The sequence below is a fragment of the Oratosquilla oratoria genome, chromosome 33, assembly GCF_046742065.1.
Source record: "Oratosquilla oratoria isolate Oo_2021 chromosome 33, ASM4674206v1, whole genome shotgun sequence".
Classification (NCBI taxonomy): Eukaryota; Metazoa; Arthropoda; class Malacostraca; order Stomatopoda; family Squillidae; genus Oratosquilla; species Oratosquilla oratoria.
The window spans coordinates 5,903,694-5,927,880 of record NC_134809.1 but is presented as its reverse complement, the minus strand read 5'-3'; the positions used below and the strand labels follow the sequence as shown (position 1 = coordinate 5,927,880).

Here is a 24,187-nt window from a genome sequence, read left to right as displayed (position 1 = left end):
GAAAAAACGATTCTTAAGGGGGCGGGCCTAAGTGTTGTCATGCCTGGACAAATATATAAATTTCAAGGACTACTATTTATAATAGTCCTTGATAAATTTTCATAACTTTTGAATGGTAAGGCTTATTCAGGTGATTTTTGTGTCTGTATAAAGGATTTCTAGGACATACAATACATTCAAATCACCCAAAGTGCATTAAATCCTCATTAACATACTTATTTTCATAAAAAAAAATTAATATTTTCTGGGGGGATTGGGATGAAAGTCGGCAAAGTCGTCATCAATGATGTCATAGTCGCCTTTTTAAATTTTTTAATCTTATTCTGACTGTAATGCCTGTTAGATTAGACCTCAATTTCAATCAAGATTTAAAAACCATAATTTGATACACGCATTCGCACTCTCGCATTAACCCTTAGCGGCTTATCATCAAGCTGAGTATTTTTCAACAGAGTGTACAGTGTATAACATGAATACGTTATGAGCTGTTAACATTATCACTCTAACTTGAAACTTAGATAACCCATGAAATTCAGTAAAATGACTAAAAAAGGCTTCAACTGCATGGTAATTGTCTAGTACAAATGTCATGATTCGTTTGGCGAGTTCCCAAGATCCAATTATGTCGCAGGGTATCTAATCACTGTACACGGTCTGATCGCAGTGGATACTTCCAATGTGTTCCATTAGCGTCACAGCATTGTGAATTATCAGTTGTGTATACAAAGCAATTGGAACAAGCATGTGATGCTGCTTTGAAATCTGAAGGGCAATTTTTTTTTTTTTTTTGAAGGGCAATTTCACCTGCTTTTTCATAAGTGCAAGCAGTGTTGCCACTGTGATCTATGCCAGATCCCACAAATAAGTGATATTTTTTCCACAAAATTCCCACAAGGAAATCTGGATTCCACATGTTCCCACAAAAAGAAGAAATTGTTATATACACAAATAAGTTCATTGCAACATAGAATTCTTCAAATTTCTCCCACAATTTTGTGGAAAATTCCCACAAAATGGTACCGCTGATTATTGGGAAGAGGTATGCATGAGACAGTTGATGATAAAAACCCTCAAACGTAATCTCACAACTGAAGTTTCCAGTAGGAAACACCTGTCGCAGCGATATTTTCAAGCTTGTCCGAATCTCTACAAGTTGTCAGGTTTCAACTAAAGATCTGAAGCTGAACAACAGGTCATTTCTACACAAACTACCATACTAACTGAACAGATTACACGTAAAGCAGAAGTTACTGTCAATGAGCCATGTGTTGTCACAGGGATGGGAATAATGTTAAACAGTGGTAACTTGGAATTTGCCTTAATGACAATAATGATGGTTATGCATACACAATTGAGCATTTACAATGCTGTGATGTTAATAGAATCCGTTGGAAGTATCCACTACGATCAGATATTCAAACCGTGTGCAGTGATCTGATCATGCCATGCAATATGATTGGATCTTGGGATCTCGCCAATCGAATCATGAATTTCCTACTATACAATTACCATACAACTGAGGACCTGCTTCAGTCATTTTACTGAATTGCAAGGATTATTTGAGTTTCAAATTAGTATGGTAATGTTAACAGATAATGCATTCATGTATAGATGCATTGCACACTTGAAAAAGGCTTAGCTTGATGTTCAAACCGCTAACGATTTTTGTGTGCGTGAATGCGTGTATCAAATTATGGTGTTTAAATCTTAATTGAAATTGATGTTTCTAACTTAATAAGCATTGAAAAATCAGAATGAAATTAGCATGATTTTTAAAAAGGCGACTATGGCATCATAGATGACGACTGCCCGACTTTTAACTCAACCCCTAAGAACAGATTTTTTATTAGATTTATGAAAATAAGCATGTCAGTGAGGATTTAATGCACTTTCGTTGTTTTGTATATATTCCATATCCTAGAAAACCCATGAGTAGACACAAAATGAACTGAATAGGCTTTGCCATTCAAAAGTTATGAAAGTTTGTTTGTTTAGACATGACTCAGCACTTTTGGCCCCGTCCCCCCCCCCAAAAAAAAAAAACGTTTTTAGGCTGACACACTTTAATTTTCATTCAATTTTCTTAAAAATGTATAAAGTTGATCAGTACAACAAAATCAGACGAGACATGTATTTTTTAAAGTCACCCTTTTTTTGGCTTCTCTATTACCTAGAATATTTTACAAATTTGTTTAATTGGAAGTAACACAGCTCGTTATCTAATCTTGAATTTCAACATGAACCGAAGTGCATCTGATAACGTATGCTATCAAATGTTCCCCAAACGACAGTAGGAACTGATAGAAAAAAACAACAAAGGTTTATCTTCATAAAAGTGCCATACTATTATAGTATAAAATGTAATCGTAGTTCTTGGTCATATCTTGGCAGTAGTAAAAGCAGGTGAAGTAGTGTATGTTATTATTACTACCACCACCGGTGTTACTACTACTAGTGGTGGTACTGCTACTTCTACTGCTGTTACTAGTATTACAATTACCAATGTTACTACAAAGATTACTTCTACTACTTGTTACTTTTACAATTACTAGTGCTGTTGTTATTACTACTACTGCTACTGTTGCTAATATTCTGTCTTTGGTACTGACATTTATTACTTTCCCCCTCCATCCTCGTGGAACTTTAATATTTAATTTTAAAAAAGCCTAATGCAGAAGTTCCCTATTACTATTGTTACTACTACTACTGTTTTCGGTTTGCTGTCACGAACTTGTCAAAGAGGACTAAGAAAGCGTTTTCTTAGGACTTTTCGAAGTAGGAGAATGTAGTATGCCCTTGCTACGAACTCGTTCCGCAAGACATCCACGAACCACCTTGTGGTTGTGATTTCCCCTACCTGCTGGGAATTCCATTCCGAATTTTTGCTGCCCTCTCCATCTCACCTTCCTAAGAAGGGGCCAGAATATCGAAGAAGGATCGGACGAGGGTGGTTAATAAAAGTATATTACAATGGAAAATAATGTATTAATTTTATAATGTAAACCATTACAACATAAGCGTGCGTACACTTCGAAGGCGTAATAGAAACTGACGCCACTTTGGGTTGGCGGTTAAACATGCACGACCCTCATGCGCCGTTAGACAACAGTCTTCACATCGATACCCCTTTTTGGCAACCCTCAGGAGTGCCACCTTTCTACCATGTTTCTTATTGGGCACCCCTTCGTGGGGAAAGCTCCCTTTTGCTTTCTGTAACCTTTAGCCAGGGAAATGTGGCAACCTCCAGAGTTTTCTTCTGGGCTGCCAGGTAAATTAGCTCATATTTAGTTCAGTTGTACACCCAGTGCTTACGTCAAGAAAGCGTTCCGGATGCGTGGTGCAATGCTATAGTGATTTTACTTCATAAAAAAGGAGACCAGAAGGACCTTAGTAACTATCGACCGATTAGCTTGCTATCAAACGTATATAAAGTATTCTCCAAGATCCTTACAAATAGACTGAGTCAAGTTTTAGATGGAAACCAACCGAGAGAACAGGATCAGAAATTAAAGAAGAAAAACACAAACGCCTTTCCATCCAACCACGCCACGCACGCCAACACATGGAAGAGCAATTAATACATAGATTTTGATAAATTAATATAAATAAATTTCGTAGTATTTACATACAAAAGGGGAAAGCGTGTATTTCCCAATCTACTCGGAAGTACAATGCATGTAATCGTACAATACCCTTAGCATGCACGTACACAACAGGATTCGAAAACAGAACGGGGAAGGAACAACTACTGCTTCGCCACTTCCAAGTGGTCCAAGGTTAGTTCTCATCCAAGAGATAACGTTGACACTGAGGCAGTTACTGAGACTGACAAAATAGTCAATCACCGTCAAAGTTTCTTCAATTCCATCCTACCAACTCACCATCATAAGTCCTCCAACAATGGCGAGTGATAGTGGAGGCCTTTGGACACAATCCACATGTCGGTTGGTGTAGACCCAGTGGTCGCCCTGTGGTAGAGGCAGGAAGTAACACGACTGAGCAGTCCAATTCAGGATGCGATCCGCTCATCCCAAGTGAATATATCCTCCCCCAAACCTTGCCTGACAGGGAACCTGGCCAACAAGTTCACCAAAACGCGGAATGAATGGTAAAAGCCAAGCAACAAGGGGGGGGGGGGGGAAGCAACAGACCTCTCAAGCCAAAGCCTGTTGCGTGCCCGACCCTCAACGCTGCCGAATGACCTGACCGAAGAGCCTCCCCTTACCTCCACTTCCCTATTTCTACAATGGTATCAAATCAAATCAAATCAGCCATCCTGAGTCCACTGCTGAACAAAGGCCTCCTTCATAGCATTCAATGATTCACACGACAGTGCCACCCTCTGCCACGTCACTCCCGCAAACCTCTCGATCTCGTCTCTCCACCTTCTGTCTGGTCTCCCTCTTCCACGCTTCCTATCTCGCGGCGTCCATTCAGTAACACACTTGCTCCATCGCTCATCAGTCGTTCGCACCAACTTACCTGCCCAATTCCACTTCCTCTCTTTTACTGCTTCCACAATATATTTCACTCTAGTCTGTTCTCTCACCCAACTTGCTCTCTTTCGGTCTCTCAGTGTTATTCCCATCATTGATCTCTCCATTCTCCTCTGTGCAGTCCTTAGCTTTGTTTCCATCGCCCTCGTCAGCTTCCAAGTCTCACATCCGTAGATTATTGCTGGTAGAATGCATTGGTTGTAAACTTTACGTTTCAAACATAAAGGTAGAGAGCCTCTCAGGATTTTACTATACTTACCAAACATTTTCCAACCAATTGTAATGCGTCTTTTTATCTCATTACCATGATCTTTCGTCACCTTCAACATTTGACCTAAATGATACTCCGGAGCAATTGCCCAGCTTCTTCACAGAGGGTAATAATCGCCACGAGGATGATCAGACCAGAAGGTACAGCAGCCCATCAGACGACCCCCCTCCCATACACATATCCGAACCATAAGAGGCCACTCACGTGATAAAACAACACCTACGCGCTCTTCGCCTGTGTGACTAGTACCCCAAAATCAGCCCGTCACCATTTCTCCATCTGAAGTGCAAAAAGTCCACAAAAACCCTCACCTACAAACCCATTCATCACCTCCCTTCACCCACACCAACAAACATCTACAAACCTTCCACCAAGAGAAACTATAGAAGACGCATTGGGATACACCGCCCAAGTAAACTTTCCACAACAAAAAGCTTAAACCATCCCGAGCTAAAATGTTTCCTACCCCAGTACCAATTGCATACACCAAAAACAGACCTAATGTACGCCTCCTAGACTTCCCAATGCCCCCAACAGACTTGACGGGAATGAACGAGTGCACGAGTCGCTCCGAACCCCACGCATCCTTCTTCCTAAGGCTCGTCTCACACGTATCGACTTTTCGCCGCGCGCCGTCCACGACACGACGTCGTGTTCTCAAATAACTATGTCTATGGAAGCTTTCACATATGATCATTGGTCATGACTTGAGGAAGCGCCCATAGACACGTATGATTATCAGAGAGCACGACGTCGTGTCGTGGACAGCGCACGGCGAAAAGTCGATACGTGTGAAACGAGGCTAAGGCACATCAAAATACTAAACTCCTTATTACACTGGTTTCACCAGCACCGACAGTTGAAAGTTCGTTTGAGTAAAAACGACTTAGGTTACAATATTCAATTTTTCAAATATCCAAATATCATATTATCTCTCCGTCATACATAGACTTGAAAGACGAACTATTAGATAGCTATACGAATATTAGACATACCGTTTAAATATTCTAGGAGAAGTCTAGATTTCTGCAAGCGAAGTTATATTCTAGTTATTCAAACGAAGGTAGGATGTAGGAAGAGCCTTTTGCGACTGCAGCGACAAACAAATCGTTCACGTAAGACCGAGAATACTTGGCACGACTCGAAACAATCCTTATATTGCATCGAAACAAAAAATGTAGTGCTGTACATGATGCAGTAAAACTTAATTGCATCCGTTTACAAGAAACATAGTCAGGCACACCCGAACTCTTGCCTAAAAGACTGTAGCACAAAACTACTCTCCCCCCTCACAATATCACCCACGAAGGAGTAGAGTATTATATGAATTTCATTGCAGACGACGCAAAGATACTAAATAAAAACGGAGGAGGATTGCAGCTCATTACAACAGGACTTGGACAAGATCTGGAAATGGACTCAAAAGTGGGAAGTGAAATTCAATATCAAGAAGTGTAGTATAATGAAATTTGGAAAAAGTAAAAACAGAATGTCGAGAAGAAGAGGTCAAAAAAGTAAACTCGGAAAAAGACCTTGGAGTGATGATCAGGAAAGACATGACACTGGATAAGCATATTAATAAAAGAGTCGGAGAAACCTATGATTTATTGAGGTCAATAAAAATGGCATTTGCTAATTTGGACGAGAAAATTATAAAACAAAAAATTAACTACACTAATAAGACCAAAACTCGAGTACGCAGCAACACTATGGACACCCAGTACCAAAAAGAATATAAAAAAGTTAGAATACAAAGAACAACAACAAAGCTGGCACCAACTCTTTCCAAAATGACATATAAACAAAGATTGTCCAAATTAAAATTACCAACTTTGGAACAAAGGGAAAGAGGAGACTTACTAGCTATAGAATTATGAAGGGAATGGAAATCTTAGATAAGAATGACTTATTGAAATGGGACAATGGAAAAGCAAGAGGACACGAAAAAAAAGCTAAAACAAGATAATTACAGAAAATATCTGAAAAAATAGCTTCCCACACAGAGTGATAGATACTTGGAACAAATTGGAAAAAAAACAGCGTGTAAACACTATTCAAGATTTTAAGAAGAAACTTGATGCTGAGAGATACAAAGACGGGTCATCACGAGCATAGCTCCCTTCCCGTATAATACAACTAGGTAAATACTACCAAAGTGTCCTGTTTATACAACATCCGTACTGGATTTTATCATTTAACCCCTTCCGTTTATCACCCCTCGACTGGTTAGACCAGTTTCGTCTTAGAAGTCAACTTCCTCGTTGTCCTTGTTTTCCTAGTGTCCCATGACTGGCCAACTGCTCAAATCATGAACAGGTTTGGGAAAAAATCCGAATTCTTTTACAACCCTTATCATCATGTAGAAGCGCAGTGTCGTCAGAAAAAAAAAGGAATCACATGAAGAATCGTCACCCCAGACTTCGACAAGAGTGACAATTCTTCATGTGGGCCATCCTGGGTTTACGATTCTTCGGTTGTACAAGTTGATGACAATAAGCATAACCCTCATCCAACCTAACCTAACCTAATTACTCCTCTGTTGCTATTCGGCGTATTGGGGTTACGATTCTTTACGTGGGATCTCATGGGGTTACGATTCTTCACGTGGGCGTTCTGGGATGACAATTCTTCACGTTTTTCTCTATTTTCTTTAACCATCTCTAATCCCCGGCCCAATAACCTTGCGTTTACCGCTCGCACCACTCCATCCATGTATAATTTGAAGAGCCAAGGCAACACATCCTTGACAAAGTCCCACCTTTACCTCAAACCACTCACACGGAGGATCACAAGAGGGATTAAAGTTAGTGAAGGAGACTGGGAGGGTATGCGAAGGAAGTTGAAGATAAATGTGGGTAAAAGGTGATGAGATGTACAAGGAGAGAGGATATCAGCAAATTGGAAGCGAGTATTAAGGGAGAGACTGGAGGAAGTGGATAGCTTTAGATACTTGGGTGCGAATGCGGTGAGAAAGGGAGGAGTAGAGGTGGAGGTAGAGTACAGATTGAGAGAAGTAAGTAAATGCCTTGTGGTATTAAAAAGTGTAATGAGGAATAGACATTTAGGGATGGATGCTAAGAGGAGATTGTATGAAGTGATGATTGTGCCGACACCTCTGTATGGGGCAGAAACATGGAACATAAGAGAGGAGTTTAATGTGTTTGAGATGAAATGTCTGAGAAGTATGGTAGGGGTTACTAGTCTGGATTGAGTGAGAAACGAGGAGAGCGGGGGGAGATAGGGTTGATGAAATAGTATTGGGATGGTTTTGGACACATGGAAAGAGTGGGTGAAGAAAGATTAGTAAAAGGCGTAGAAGGTAGAGGTGGAGGGGATAACCAAGGATGAGATGGATGGAAGGGGTATTGGGAAGGAGGAGAATGTCTGGTGAAGAAGGAAGGGAGAGGATAGGGGTGAGTGGAGAATGGTTGTGTATGAATGATGATGGAATTGGGAGGGGGGAGTATGTGTGAATGATATTTTGACACAGCCCGAAGGAATATCTCCCCGTCATCTCTTTTCCTGCATGAGGGAACGGAGAGGGTGGGGGGGTTGTCGCCGATTAAATGAAGCGGCCTTGCTGTGGATGTGTTTTGTCTTGCTACATTGCTTCTGGTTTTATATAGTTACAAAGAATTCGATTCTGTTTCTGTTGACCATTGGTGGCAGACACTTGCATAGGGTGTTTTGCAAAATAATGATGATAATACTATATATAATTATAATATTAGTAATACTAATAGATTATATGATTATTGATAACAATAATAATAGTTATTGTCTCCACCTTCACTGACTACTGTGGAGAGGTCAGTCCCGTCCTCCCTCTCATCAATCAATCCGTTGTTCCTGGTTTCTTGCACAAGACCCGCGACCTTCAGGAAACTGGCAACAGACTCTGGGCGGGACCATACGTCACCTGGGAAGAGATGTGTTGTTCTCTGGGGACAGTGTAGAATGAGGTGTTCTGCGTCTTCTGCGTGGTGGTTGCATCTGGGAGAAAAGAAGAGAAAAAAGTTGATTGTGCATTTATTCATGTATATTCACCCACTAATTTCTTACTCGTTTTTCGGTATCTTTACTCATCGCCAATTTATCAGATAACTAATTATTGTTAGTTGGTTATTCTTTTACTTCTGGATTATGTACTCGCATGTATGTTCAGTTCTACGTATTCGTTGTTGCAGGCCGTGGCACTTTCAACCGCACCAGAGACGACGACGATGACGACAGCGGCCTTAGTAGTGATGTGGAGAACCAGGAGGGAGGCAACGATGACACACACCTACTACAGAGAATCACAACTTATGCCAGGGTACGGTTAAGAAATTTCTGAGCTCGTGTGCCCATCCACAATTAAATGTTGTCTGCTTGCTAACCAGAACGAAACTTTTTTGATTTCGCTAACATTAGCTAAAAAAAAAATCACCAGCAAAACATTACCTGTGTGACAGATACGCAAGAGTTTGCTAGCTAAAGCGAGTAGCATGCTAGCGATAAATGCCTAGTGTGCTGCCACTTTTATGAAACGTGCCTGTGAAATGTTTCGATACGGTAGTTTGAGCTATTTATGCTACCCTGCTCTCGGCTGTGTTGTTTGCCTAACTCGAAGGTTCGAACCTGTTTGAAAACAAGATATAATAATCTATACCTCCTACCTCCCTGTATGGGCTATTCACAGCACATGTTTTATATCATGAATATTTTAGAGACTTTAGGTATCCAAACATCAGAATCATGCAGTAATATTTTATGACTGAATATAACCCCGCCATGAAAAAAAAAATCACTTTTAATTTATACTGTCCCTCCTTTCGACTCCCCTCATTAAACCTCTTCTTTGCCACCTCTTTGACTTCATAATTATCTTCGAATAGAAGCACTGGATATCTCGTGGCATACTCTCCATACTCTCCACCTCCCTCTGCCACGCCATGATATTGCATAGCCGTTGGTAAACCCTCCCGCCGGGACGGAGGGGACTGCCTTCTCAGCAAATTGATAAACGTAGCTCGATTAATATCACTGCAATTCATGACTCCAGCCTGTTTTATTAATCGTAGGAATGAGTATTGAGAACCTTAAACTTTGTAGGATTTAGTGAATGTCTGATTTTATATACAGTTGAATCTGTTTCCTGAAAGTTAAGAAAAACAAAATAAAATAGCAGAACGTATGCAGGTGATACAAAAAAAACAAACAAACAATGGTTGAGAATCCTTGATTTAGTTCAACGCCAATGCAGGAACATGGGTCAGGATGTGATAGATTTAATGTTCTGAAGTCTTCTTAAAACACTGGTGTTAGCCCCGAGGAAATTAACGAAATTATTCGTATGATCTTTATTTTTTAGGCGGCTTCGGTAAAGTGCAAAATAAAAAACACTCGTAAAATAAACTGAATCCCTGATTCCTCATTTTCTTCATGTGGTAAATCTATGTGTAGTTTGTTTTTCTTTTCATATATTTATTTTTATTTATTTGTTTATTTGTTATATGTATATATATATGTATATATATATATATATATATATATATATATATATATATATATATATATATTGTATACTAGTTTATTTCTCTTGGCTCTGAAATGGAATTTAGCTGTGCAACTTACCATTCTATGGTCACTACCTATGTTGACTTTATTTATTACCGTAACATTGTTATCGCTTTTGCTCTCATCTCCTAATATGAAGTCTATTTCGTTCTTTGTTGTTCCATTTGGACTTTTCCACGTCCCTTTACGACCTACACGGTTTTGGAAGAAAGTGTTCATTATCCTCATATAGTTTGCAGGAGTAACGTGGCAGAGGATGCCACGGTCGTGTGATTCATGGAATGCCATGAAGGAGGCCTTTGTTCAGCAGTGGGCTCAGGATTGCTGATTTCATTGATTGATTGATTGGTGTATATATACATATGTATATGCATATACTGTATATATGTATATATATATATATATATATATATATACATACACACACACACACGCACACTGCTGCCTCTCAGCCATAAGGTTAGACTCCAAACATTCCGTTAACTACTGCAACCGTAGCTTTATCCTATCCCGTATCCTTCACTCGGGGTGCAACCCACAGGACTGGCATTCGGTCCTCAAACAGGAGCCGGGATCTCTAATAAGAGATCTACGGTTTCACTGTGTCTGTTGCCAGCTTTGTATATGCCTCAGTGTGCCTGTCAAAGGTACCTAGTGACTTAAAGTTTCCGTTTATATCCCTTGTGAAAGATGTGGCCATCAAGGCATGCATCCTCTCTCACCCCATTTATCTGCCACTCCCACCCCCCTCATTCACTACTTGGGTCAGAATTGAAGTGTAATTAGAATAAACAAAATAAAGGTCAAGTGAAATAATCCAACATGTTGTCTCTTCATCAACTTCCTCAATTGGTGTTCTGTGGTAAGTTTGCATGCGATATACAAAGGCTAAGGCTAGAGTATTTGATTTTCATGAAATTCTTCGTCCACATTCCTATATTCCTCTCCGTCAAAAATCTGGGAGCAGAACGCTTCTCAATACCCCCAAGGGACGTTGTAAATGTGCTGGTCACGATGGACTATAGTTGTGCAGGAGTGGCCAGTTATCATCGCGTGACAGTACGCTGTAGCACAGTAGTCTGAACATGGCATTACCCTTAAATGTCTGACATGACATCGCGCAATAGCTTGGTTGGTAGAGCTAACGTCTATATATTATTACCATATAGATGTTGGGTAGAACGGCGGGCCGTTGACAAGATCGCCAGTTTGTTTAAAGCCGAGTTTCAGGCACTGTTTTCTTAGAATTGTCCACGTATTGTGTATATACTATATCCTCCCTTGTGGCTTCGTACCTATTGAAGTGTCGTAAACTTTATGGACGTGTACTACAGAATGCAAATGTAAATATGTATCCTGGTCAACTCCATGTTGAAATTTCAAGGTGACCTACTGAGTGACGTCAGGTCCTAAGTAAACACTGCTGGTATTGGTACCGCCGCGTTGTGCTCGGGATTCTGGGAAGCACTTAAGCAGTTCGCTCTTATTTTCATGTAATTTGCAATTTCGGTCAATTGAACTCGCATCGCTGTGTGCTCCAGTATTGCGTACTTTGAAGTTTCAGCTGTGATATAAAAACATCTTTATTTACGAATGAAGCTTATTATATTTTTTCGGGGGACGTCGAGGATGGGAGGCACAGATATAAGCTAAAGCAAATAAATAATAAGATATATGACTAACAATATATTATCAAGTCTTCACTAAGAGTAGATCACTAACACATATCATATCTTCATTTATATGCAGAATTAATTTACGATTGTATTAAAAGTATATTCAGGGGGGAAATCAAAACGAGGTATTTCCCATTTTGTCTTTCCGCAATACCGTGGGAAGAGACGACAGCACGCATGGCGAGGTAGTGAGGACTGCGTGGGAAAAGCATCCATATTACCAGAGCCAAACTCGACGAGATAACTGTTAGAATTTCGTAGACCGAGTAAGTAAACTGGCAACTGGGTGCGTCTCAAGGTCAAATTGTAGATTCCTTCTGTTTGACAGAAAAAAAAAACTGCTACTTGGCCATAGCTTATCATCAAGTGATAGATCAAGAATTGGATCTCTATTTTATCGCCTTTATTTCCTTTAATTCACATTGTTTTATATTTATATGATATTTTGGTGCTTATGAATTTACAAGAACATAAGAATGAAGGAGACTGCAAGAGACCATAAGGCCTACACTAGGCAGCTCCGTATCCATCACCACCTGTCATCCCCATCCATAAAGCTGTCTAATTGTTTCTTAAAACAAATTGTAGTTTCAGCGCTTACTACATGGTTACTAAGTTTATTCCATTCGTCGACCACCCTATTAGTAAACCAATTCTTGCCTATTTCCTTCTTAAATCTAAATTTGTTCAGTTTATAACCATTTCTGCGAGTCCTGCCCTGTTGTTTTAATATGATGACCTTGTTTGCATCACCCTTGTTAAAGCCCTTGATCCACTTGAACACATCTATTAGATCACCCCGCACTCTGCGTCTTCCCAGAGAGTAAGTTAAGGTGCCTAAGCCTCTCTTTGTAAGGCAAATTTCTGAGTCCATGTATCATTTTGGTCATTCTTCTCTGTACTGATTCTAGTGAACTGATGTCCATTCTGTAGGATGGAGACCAAAACTGTACCGCATAGTCAAGGATGGGTCTAACTATCGCTAGATAGAGTTTAATAATTACATCTGCACTTCTGTTCTTTACCATCCTAGCAATGAAACCTAATGTTCTGTTAGCTTTATTCCTGGTGCTGATGCACTGTTTCCTGGTTTTAAGGTCCGGACTCACTAGAACACCCAAGTCTCTCTCGCACTCAGTTTTCTCTAAAAGCGTGTTAACTAAGCTGTATCTATTTTCGGGGTTGTGTAGCCCTACGTTTAACACACTACACTTAGAGCGTAAGTTACACTTATATTAGTAGCTGTGCCACTTTATACAAAGATAATTTCTTTCTTGATTACACAAGCAGGATAATAGTAATAATAATAATAATAATATTGAATATAATGGCTATGATTATGGATTTGGAGAAGGCATATGACAGAGTTGACAGAAAAGCATTATGAAATGTGATGCAGATTTATGGAATAGGATCTATGGGATAAGGGGAAGTCTGCTAAGGGCAATCAAAAGTTTTTGTAATAAATAGAGCTTATATGAAAGTACACAATGGAGAAAGTGAATGGTTTGAGGTGGTGTGGCTGTACCACGGTTGTGCAAAAGATAAACATAAGGCTCTTTTCATACATATCAACTACTTGCCATGCACCATCCACAACATGAAGTTGTGTTGTCAAATAACCATGAGTGTCTGTGGACACTTCACATGTCACAACCACATGGTAAGCATCCATAGACACCCATAGTTATTTGAGTGATGGTCAAGTGTTTGGAGCTGGTAAGTGAGAGTGGGAGGAAGTGAGAGGTGAACCAGTTATTGTTTGCAGATGACATTCCACTTGTAGCTGAGTTGGAGGAGGGATTAAAGCAGTTAGGAGCAGAGTTTGGAAGAGTACGTGAGAGGGGGATACTGAGAGTAAAGGTGATGAAAGGTATGATGGTAATAGTTGGGAGTAAATTGAAGATGAATTTAAAAGGAGAGGCTAGAAGAAACGGAGAGTTTTAAATATTTATGGTCACATGTAACAAGAAACAAAGTAGTTGGGTTGAAGTAAATTTAGAGAAAGGGAAGCAAGTAAATGTCTTGGGGATATGAAAAGTGCTATGAAAATTAGGTGTCTAGGGATGAGTTCAAAAAGGAAATTGTGTGAAAGAGGGTTATTGTGCCCATAACTTTGTATGGACATGGAACTTGTGACTATAACTTTGTATGGACTTAGAACTTGAAGGAGCAAGCCTCGTCAATTTCTCAGGGATTCACAACCTTTCTCCACCCATACATATTTCTTCTCATACCCCTACTCAGACATTCGTCTTGCAACCAATGCCCCTTTCATTTAATTCGTCCTCCTCATTCTCACTCTTCCCGTAATTTTTTTTCCATTCATCTGTACTTTCTACATCTTTTTTGTTAGTCTTTCTTTACTCATTTTTTTTCCCTTAAATCCAGTCCATTCCAGAATTCCTCGACCAACCCCATCTGCCAGCTCTCTTTCCACCTTGGCTCTCTGCCTCAAGTCATGCTTTCTCATTTTATCCACCCTTGTAACCATCACTATAATTCTTATACACTTCACCTTAAATACATGTAATATTTTCCTTTCTACTCCTTTGATCAGGTTGATCATGCCTTTGACAATAATGCATGAGAACATAACAGTAACATTATTATTGATAATGACAATAATAATGATGATAATAATAATATAATAGTATGATAGTAATAATAATGATGATGTTAGTAATTGTAATAGTATTATTAGTAATTATAATTATAATGATAAAGATGTTTACAATAGAAATAATGTATATTTTTATTTATTGACCTCTTGCAGAAGAAAGCACAGAATGCTTGCACCCGCAAGACATGCAAACGGCGTTTCCCATTCTTGTCATGGATGCCTGCATATTCCTCGGCCCATTTTTTAGGTGATATGATTGCAGGCTTCACTATCAGCCTCATGATCATCCCACAGGGCCTCGCTTACAGTGTTGTTGCAGGACTCCCTCCCATGGTAAGTTTGGCACAAAAGATAGTCTTATAACCCCATCTCCACCCCTCCATGTCTGGTGCAGCTGAAAGATATCCCCCTGCCTTTTTTTATCCTTCCATCAAGATGAGTTTGACATACAGGATGAGCGTACACCTCTCACCCACCCACCAATGATTTTACGTGTTATCAGTGTCACATTTGAAAAAAAAATCACTTTAATGTACTAAACCCTTTTTAATGGAGTCCTGTGTTGATATGATTACCTGTTCTTGATTTGCCAATATGATTGTATCTACCAAACTCTTAATTTTGGTAATATCACTTAACAAGAAATCTCACATTGCCAAAGATAATTTTGCTTCAATGAATATTTTTTTTATCATCTCTCTCCATCTCCAACCAACACATAATGATGTTAATGTGGTATGATGTGATATGTCATGAAACACCTACACAATACTGTACTTTGATAATGTTGTTCCTTACTGTTTGACTCTTGATGAAATAGTATGGTCTGTACTCCTCCTTTGCTGGGGTAATGGTGTATGCCCTGCTGGGGACAACTCCTGAGCTTGCCTTAGGACCTACAGCCATGCTGGCAATCCTGACAAAGCAGTATGCTGCTCAAGGTGGTGCAGACTATGCTGTTCTTCTTTGCTTCACTTCAGGCATCGTAGAGGTCATCGCTGGTATAGCAAACCTTGGTAAGTCTACTATAGGGTGACAGGACAAAATACTATTGTTCCTCTTACAACCTAGGGGAAACAATAAAATCAAGTCCCATTTGCAAAAAATCAAACCCTCATCAGACATCCTGTTATGTCTCATAGGAGTGTGACCCATCCCAACACTTTTATTTTGCTTTTTTGAATATGTTTTATGTGTATGTATGTTTGTGTGAAATTAAGTGTTCGCCATCTGCCCTCTCTTTCTCTTCCTCATCATCCTTGTTTCGCTTTCACTTTGCAGTCTTTTTCTATCCCCAGCTATGGAAGGGCTCCTCTTATTACCTCACCTATTGCCACAGAATACTTCATCACCATTCCTGCTCCCAAGGCATCTGCCAAGGACCCTTCATCATCCATAAATTCAGTCAAATAGTGGATGATTTGAATAAGCTTCCCACTATGGAAGCTACATGTAACACAATTCAAAGTATTTATATTAATTAGATGAACCTCTAAGTAATGCAAGGCTTCCAGAGTTCCCTTTTCATGGAGAGTTTCTCCCCTTAATACCCAGGATGCCCATATACCCTGGCTAATGCCAGGATGGATGGAGTGAAGGGAGCCTTGAGTAAAAGGAGAATGTTCAGCAGGGAAGGGGGAAGCCAAGAGATAGATGTGAGTGGAGAATGGTTGTGAATGGACTATTTATTGACCTGGCCCAAATGAATTTCTCCTCGTCTTCCCTATTTTCACATGAGGGTATGAAGAGGGAGGGTCGCCATGTAAATGAAGCAACTAGCCCTGCTGTGGATGTGTTGTGTCTTGCTGCATTGCTTCTGACCTGGGCAGGGGATAAAGATGACCTTTCATCCATGAGGATCTAAGATAAAAGGTAAACAAATGGGTGATGGATGGGTGGAGGTGGGTGCATGCCTTGGCCAGCTGCCTCCCTTAAAAGAAACCTCTTGGTACATAGATAAAATGCCAGGTAATTTTATTCACTTGGAAGTTGCACTCAGACTTAAGTAACATTAAACAAACCCCTTTAACTAGATAATGTACATTATGATTGTGTTTTAGGTAACAGGATAAAGGACATGGAACTTTTTTCATTACTTCATCAATCTGTCTGCTGTCATGCTTTATAGATTATGCTAGCATCAGATGATTTTATTCAGTGGAAGATATGTCTGTGCTTCTAGTACTGTAAATTCTGTGAAGATGCATGTGATACTGTGATTGTATGCAAGTGGAGTAGGTTTGTGTCATCTATTGTATTCCCTAGTTTGTGTTGGTATGTCAACTAGTGTGAAACAAATGAATTGTATTTGAATGGCTAACCACATTCTTCCTGATGTAGGGTTCCTTGTCACATACATCTCCCAGCCTGTCATGAGTGGGTTCACCTCGGCAGCGATGATTACCATTGGGTCCACACAATTAAAGGGCCTCTTCGGGATCAAAGTCAAGACTCAGGGTGTGATTAACACCTGGATCCAGGTCTGCCGGAATATCACCCTCACACGGTGGCAGGACCTCGTCCTTGGCCTGAGCTGCATGTTTGTCGTCACATTCCTCAAGGTACATTTTGTACTCTTGTCCTTTTATGTATGTAAATGAAATTTATATTTCAGATTTGTGGGCTAGATAGATTAAAAAAATATTTTGAACATGTTCTTTAGTCTATGCCTGACCCAAAAATATGTATAATTTTGTCTCTGAGGAGTCACTGGAGGTGACCATAGTGTAATTGATAAGCATGCCTACCTGACAAGTGGGAGGCCCTGGGTTCAATTCCTGGGCAGTGACAGCTTTTTAGTGTTGCTCCCTATCCAACCTGGTGCAGTAAGTAGGATCCTGTAAGAATACACACTCCTGGACTGGCTCTTAGCAGGTGAGGCCAAGAGATGCAAGTGGTCACTGGAGGCAACCATGGTGTAACCTATAAGCACACCTACCTAGCAAATGGGAGGTCCTGGGTTCAATTTGGAAAAGGCTTATGACAAGGTAGATAGAAAGGTACTGTGGGAGGTTTTGCAGATATATGGGCTTGAGGGAGAGTTGTTAAAGGCACTCAAGAGTTATGAAAGTAATAGAGCCTGTGTTAGAATGGGAACTGGAGAGAGCGAGTGGTTTGAGGTAAAGGTGGGACTGTGTCAGGGATGTGTCATGTCACCATGGCTGTTCAATGTGTACATGGATGGAGTGGTGCATGAAGTAAAGGCAAGGGAGATGGTTAAAGAAAATGGAGAAAAGTGGGAGGTGAGCCAGTGGTTGTTTGCTGATGACACTGCTTGTGGCAGGATCAGAGGAAGGATTAAGGAAGTTAGTGACAGAGTTTGGGAAGGTATGTGATAGGAGAAAGTTGAAGGTAAATGTGGGTAAAAGTAAGGTGATGTGATGTACAAGGGTAGAGAGTGGCAGTGAGATGGAAATCTAAAAGTAGAGAGGCTGGAGAAAGTGGATAGCTTTAGGTATTTGTGGTCACGTGTTAGGAAAGGGAGAAGTAGAGGTGGAGGTAAATTGTAGATTGAGAGAAGCAAATATATGCCTTGGGAGATTAAAAAGTGTTACAATAAATGGGCTATTGGCATTATATGGAGCAGAGACTTGGAATTTAAGAGAGGCAGAGATGAAAAGTTTAAATGTGTTTGAGATGAAATGTCTGAGAAGTATGGTAAGGGTTACTAAGTTGGATAGAATGAGAAACAAGGAGGAGAGTGGGAGTGGAAAAGATAGAACTGATGAAAGATTAATAGGATGGTTTGGTCACATAGAAAGAATGAGTGATGAAAAATTAGTAAAAGAGGTGTGGAAGGCAGAGGTGGGGGAAGTGGATTTGAGGGGACAACCAAGGATGAGATGGATGGATCGAGTGAAGGAGACACTGAGCAAGAGGGGAATGTCTGTTGAGCAAGGAAGGGAGAAGGCAGGAGATAGGGATGAATGGAGAATGGTTGTGTATGGATGATACTATTATGCAAGGAAGGGAGGGAGGGGAGATTGGGGTTGCTTATGTGTGAATTATATTTTAATGCAAACCGAAGGGAGTTCTCCCCGTCTTCTCTTTTACTGTATGAGGGGACGGAGAGGGGTGGGGGTCACCGATTAAGTGAAGCGGCCTTGCTCTGGACATACTGTGTCTTGCTGCATTGCATTGGTCCAGGGCAGTTGGCAGATGTAGGGATGACCCATCAACCTTAAGGAGCTGAGGTGTGAGGGGTGGAGGGGGAGGTGGAAAGGAGTGAAATGGGTGAGAATAGGTACATGCCTCTGAATTGGCTACTTCCCTTATATGGGGAAGAAGCTCTTGTTGTATAGATAGATTATACCAGACACCCAGAACTGAACTAACAATAATCTTTTGTGTTTATTAGTAAAATATCCATTTTTGCAGATTGCATAGTCATACTTGATGTAAGATTTTTATCTATTTTCAGTTTCCCACAAGAAGCTAAGATGCAAGGGATAATAAATGTGTGTAGGGTGGATGGATAATTTGATTTGTCTGGCCCCTTTTAAGGGGAAAGGTCCTTTTGGTATATGTATTTATGTGTATATGTACATATATATCAGTTTTGAGGAATCAACATGAGGTTCTTTTTGCCAAACTTCATATTGCCATACTCTAGTAATTGCTCTGTGTACTTCCATAGCAAACTGACAGAATACAATGCGATTCACCCTACTGGGTTCTTGCAATGGCCAAGTATAGACTTGAATTTACACTGGCAGAACACAAAACACTTCACCTCTTTTTCCCTGTTGCAGGGGTTTGTCTACATTGCCAGTAACCTTCCACTTTATTTAACATCATCAGATCAAGGTTTGAATGATATATAACTGAAGACCTTTTTCCCTTACCCCCTGCAGCAAATCCGGAATTTTAAGTGGAAATGCCTGGGAGGAGGCAAGGAACCTAAGACCTTTGGCCAGCGGCTCATAGCCAAGGTCCTCTTCTTCCTCTCTGTCAGTAGAAATGCTGCAGTTATCCTTGTGTCTGTGAGCATTGCTTATGCCCTACAAGGGGATGACCAACCTTTCACACTCACAGGTGAGAAAAACATGGCTTTCTTCCAGGAGTAGTTACTGGAGCTGCATACTTTTGAAGCTCTTTAGTATGATGGGATGCTTTAAGAGGTGTGCTGGTAGAAGAGCAAAGTAAATCTACTTGTGTTTGTCATTGTTTTTATACATATGTGATTCTCTGTTACTGCACTAAAGTTGAAAAAAATACGAACACATGTCACATTTTCCAAAGATTTATATATATATATGTATATATATATATATATATATATATATATATATATATATATATATATATATATATATAGTATCAATTCACCCAGTTAATGGAAAATCTCTTATCAGGAAAATCGAGAATATGAAGAAGAAAAAAAAACTGAACAACTACAACAATGCTGTCGTTTTTAACTCCACGTGTATTACTGAGAATCTGCTCCCCCCCTTTACTAATATATATATATATATATATATATATATATGTATATATATATATATATATATATTATATATATATATATATATATATATATATAGCTAATCACAACACATGGAATAATGTGAAGGTAGAAACTAGTTTGACACTAGTGTTCTCAGTGTAGGGATCAAACCAATGACTTCTCATATAATTTTGTTTTTAACTTTCCTCTGCAATGAAGTATGCCTAAGATCCAGTCATCTGAGATGACTCAATTATCAATCAAGCTGCCCTAGATGCAGCTGCCACAAAGAGAATGCAGAATATCTTCTACTACAGTGCCCCACACTAACGAGAGCTGACTCCTGGCAATTGTTCCTCCTCATACATTCGAACCAGTAACATGGAAACAATCCCACAACATAGATGGCAGTCTGAAATTTCTTCCCAGAGAGAACTGTGGGAGGTAAAGGTGGGACTGCGTCAGGATGTGTCATGTTGCCATGGCTGTTTAATGTGTACATGGATGGGGTGGTGTGGGAGGTAAAGACAAGGCTAATGGGCAGGGGATTGGAAATGGTTAAAGAAAATGGAGAAAAGTGGGAGATGAGCCAGTTGTTGTTTTCAGACAAAACTGCAGTTGTGGCAGGGTCAAATGGGGGATTAAGGGAGTTAGCGACAGAGTTTGGGAAGGTATGTGATAGGAGAAATTTGAAGGTAAATGTGGGTAAAAGTAAGGTGATGAGATGTACAAGGGGAGAGGATGGAAGTGAGTTGAAAGTCTGAAAGGAGAGAGGCTGGAGGAAGTGCATAGGTTTAGGTAGTTGGGGTCGCATGTGGTAGGAAAGGGAGAAGTGGAAGTGGAGGTAAATTGTAGATTGAGAGAGGAAAGTAATGGATGCAAAGAGGAAATTATATGAAGGGATGATTGCACTGACAGCACTGTATGGGGTATAGACTTGGAATTTAAGAGAGGCAGAGAGGAAAAGTTGGAATGGGTTTGAGAAGTATGGTAAGGGTTACAAGGTTGGATAGTGTGAGAAATGAGGAGGTGAGGAGGAGAGCAGGGGTGGAAAAAGAGATGGCAGATAGGGCTGATGAAAGAGTATTGGGATGGTTTGGACACATGGAAAGAATGAGTGAAGAAAGATTAGTAAAAGAGGTGTGGAAGGCAGAGGTAGATGAAGTGATTCTGAGGTGACAACTGAGGAGATGGATGGATGGGGTGAAAGGGGCATTGAGCAAGAGGGGAATGTCTTTTGAACAAAGAAGGGAGAAGGCAGGAGATAGGGGTGAGTGTAGAATGGCTGTGTATAAATGATACTATGGTGCAAGGGAGAGGGGGGAGGGTTAGGGAGTGGTTATACATGAAAGATATTTAGACACAGACCAAAGGAATTTCTCTCTGTCTTCTCTTTTCTGCATGAGGGATGGAGGGGGCGGGGGTTACAAATTAAGTGAATTGCCTTGCTCTAGATGTGCTGTGTCTTCCTGCATTGCTTCTGACCCAGGGAAGTGGGTGACATACAGGGACAACCCCACATCCATGGGAAGCTGAGATGAGAGGGAGGAAAATGTGGATGGGAGTGGGTGTATCCCTTTTGGCTTGGCTACCTCTTGGTAAGGGAGATAGCCAAGTCAATCTTTCTTCGCTCATTCTTTCCATGTGTCCAAGCAATCCCAGTACTCTTTCATCAACCATATCTCCCAAATCCCTTTCCACCCTGTTCTCCTTACCTCCTCGTTTCTCACTCTATCCAGCCTAGTAACCCCTATCATACTTCTCAGGCACCTCATCTCAAACACATTCAAACTCCTCCTCTCTTCCTCTTTAATGTTCCATGTTTCTGCCCCATACAGTGCTGTCAGCACAATCACTCCTTCATACTTGCAAACCTATCATACGAAGAGAGATTGGCTAAACTGGAGTTACCGACACTGGAGCAAAGAAGAGAGAGAGGTGACCTATTGACCATCTACAGAATCATGAAAGGCACAGAGGTACTCGATAGTGAGAATTTACTTAACTGGGACAAAAGAAACACAAGAGGACATGGAAAGAAAATAAAAAAACATAGCTATAGAAGAGAACTGAAGAAAAACAGTTTTCCTCATAGAGTTTTGGACACTTGGAACAAACTAGACAATGAAATAGTATGCGCAAAAACCATTCATGAGTTTAAAAACAAACTAGACACTGCAAGATACAAAGGCGGGACAACACGAGCATAGCTCCCCTTCCCGCAAAATACAACTAGGTAAATACAACTAGGTAAATACAATCTCCGCTTAACATATAATGATAATAATAATAATGTAATAAAAGTAATACAATTCCATCCTAGGGCAATGGGTGAGATGCAGGGATAACCCATCATCCAGGAGGGCCCAAGATGAGAAGGAGGGAGGGATGGGTGGTGAATGGAAGTTGGTGAGGATGAAATGGGTGGTAGTGGAATTATGCCTTTTGGCTTTGGCTGCCTCCCTTGTAAAGGGGAAAAAGTCCTTAGCATATGTATGTACAGGATGGGGCAGAGGAATGTGCTTTTTTTAATTTTACGCCCTGAAGTGATGGTTGCTCCGAGGAGAGTTGGGGTAGGCACATTCGATAGGGCGAGGTGTAAAGTGGTACTGAGTCGCTTTGTTCAGTTAGCATCATGAAGTGGACGGACAAAGGTGGAGCGTGCATTCGTTGTCAAGGCATACTTTTCCAGCAGTCGCTCAATCATTGCCACACAACGTGCATTCCTTACACATTTCAATATTGTGCCCCGTGGTCGTGTTTCTGGCCAGCAGTTGATTGTTTCATGGACAAACAACTTCAGAGAAACTGGTGATGTGAAGAAAAAAAAAATGTTTTTTCACAAACAGAACAGTCGACCCAAAACATTGACGCAGTAAGGCTTTCTGTTTTGCGAACCCCTCAATGCTCTGCCCACAAACATGCAACTGCTGTTGGGTTGTCTGCTCGTTCTGTGAGGCAAATTGTTCATGAAGAACTAAAGATTCACATCACACACGGTGCGTGTATCAATTTCTGTTTTGCGGCAACACTTCCTAGGACGCCTCATCTCCTTGAGGGGCCATCTGCAGAGGCCAGTGCAGTCGACTGATTTAGCACCCTGCAACTATTTTTTATGGGGCTATCTAAAAACATATATTTACAACGATTGTCCTAGGAACCTAGCTCACCTGAAGAACAACATTCGTCAAGCTGTTGCCAACTTACCCATCCATGTGCTGGACAGAGTTGAACAAAACTTCCAAGTTCAATTAACGCAATGTATTGAGAATAATGGACGCCATCTACCTGATATCATCTTTAAGACTGGGAAAACATAAAATTTAAATGTTGTACTTGATGTTGTTCAAATAATTAAATACTTATCTGCATTACCTTTGTTTTAATTGATTTTCCAAATAAGCAAGTTCCACTGCCCCACCCTGTATTATTATTGTTATTATCATTACTTTTCAAACTTATCCAAATATTGAGAAAGAGGGGAATCTCTGTAGAGGAAGGAGGGAAGGGAGAAGACAGAAGGTAGGGGTCAGTGGAGAATGGTTGTGTATGGATGATACTGTGATGCATGGAAAGGATGGGGGGGGCTATGTGTGAATGATATTTTAATGCAATCCAAAGGGATTTCTCCCTGCCTTCAGAGGGGAAGTCTCCAATTAAATGAAGTGATCTTGCTGTGGATGTGCTGTGTCTTGCTGCATTGCCTCTGATCCAGAGCAATGGGCAGTATGCAGGGTTGACTTAACATCTAGGAGGAGCCAAGAAAAGAGGAAAGGAGGGATGTTGAATGGAAATGGAGCAGCCTATTTGTGGATGAAATGGGTAGGAGTTGAGTTATGCCTTTGACTTTGGCTACCTCCCTTGTAAGGGGGAAAAGCCCATGGTATATGTATTATTTTTATTGTTATTTTTATTAATATTTCTATTGTTGTTGTTTTTTCTATTATTATTATTGTTGTTGTTGTTACTATTATTATTATTACTTCATCTGTGTGTGAAGCCATACATATATCCTTATCTTGAATAGTATGAGAGTACAGCAACTTCAACATGTTCCAGGTTTTTGTTTGGGATGCAGTTGGTCTATGCTTCTTCTGAAGGTCATCTTATAATAAG

General features: G+C 40.3%; 1 protein-coding gene across 2 annotated transcripts in view; it reads left to right on the top strand.

Annotated features, from left to right (window-relative positions):
- The window catches only part of LOC143017728 (sodium-independent sulfate anion transporter-like), a 39,950-nt gene that overhangs the window by 5,738 nt on the left and 10,025 nt on the right, over nt 1-24,187 (top strand). The window contains exons 2-6 of one of the 2 annotated variants that reach the window (XM_076172513.1): nt 8,955-9,082; nt 14,779-14,958; nt 15,446-15,641; nt 16,966-17,186; nt 19,479-19,659. In XM_076172513.1, coding sequence (XP_076028628.1) covers nt 8,955-9,082; nt 14,779-14,958; nt 15,446-15,641; nt 16,966-17,186; nt 19,479-19,659 — 906 coding nt within the window. Of the gene's footprint in view, nt 1-8,954; nt 9,083-12,121; nt 12,269-14,778; nt 14,959-15,445; nt 15,642-16,965; nt 17,187-19,478; nt 19,660-24,187 lie in introns of those variants that run through there. The other variant, XM_076172515.1, reaches the window with a different exon arrangement.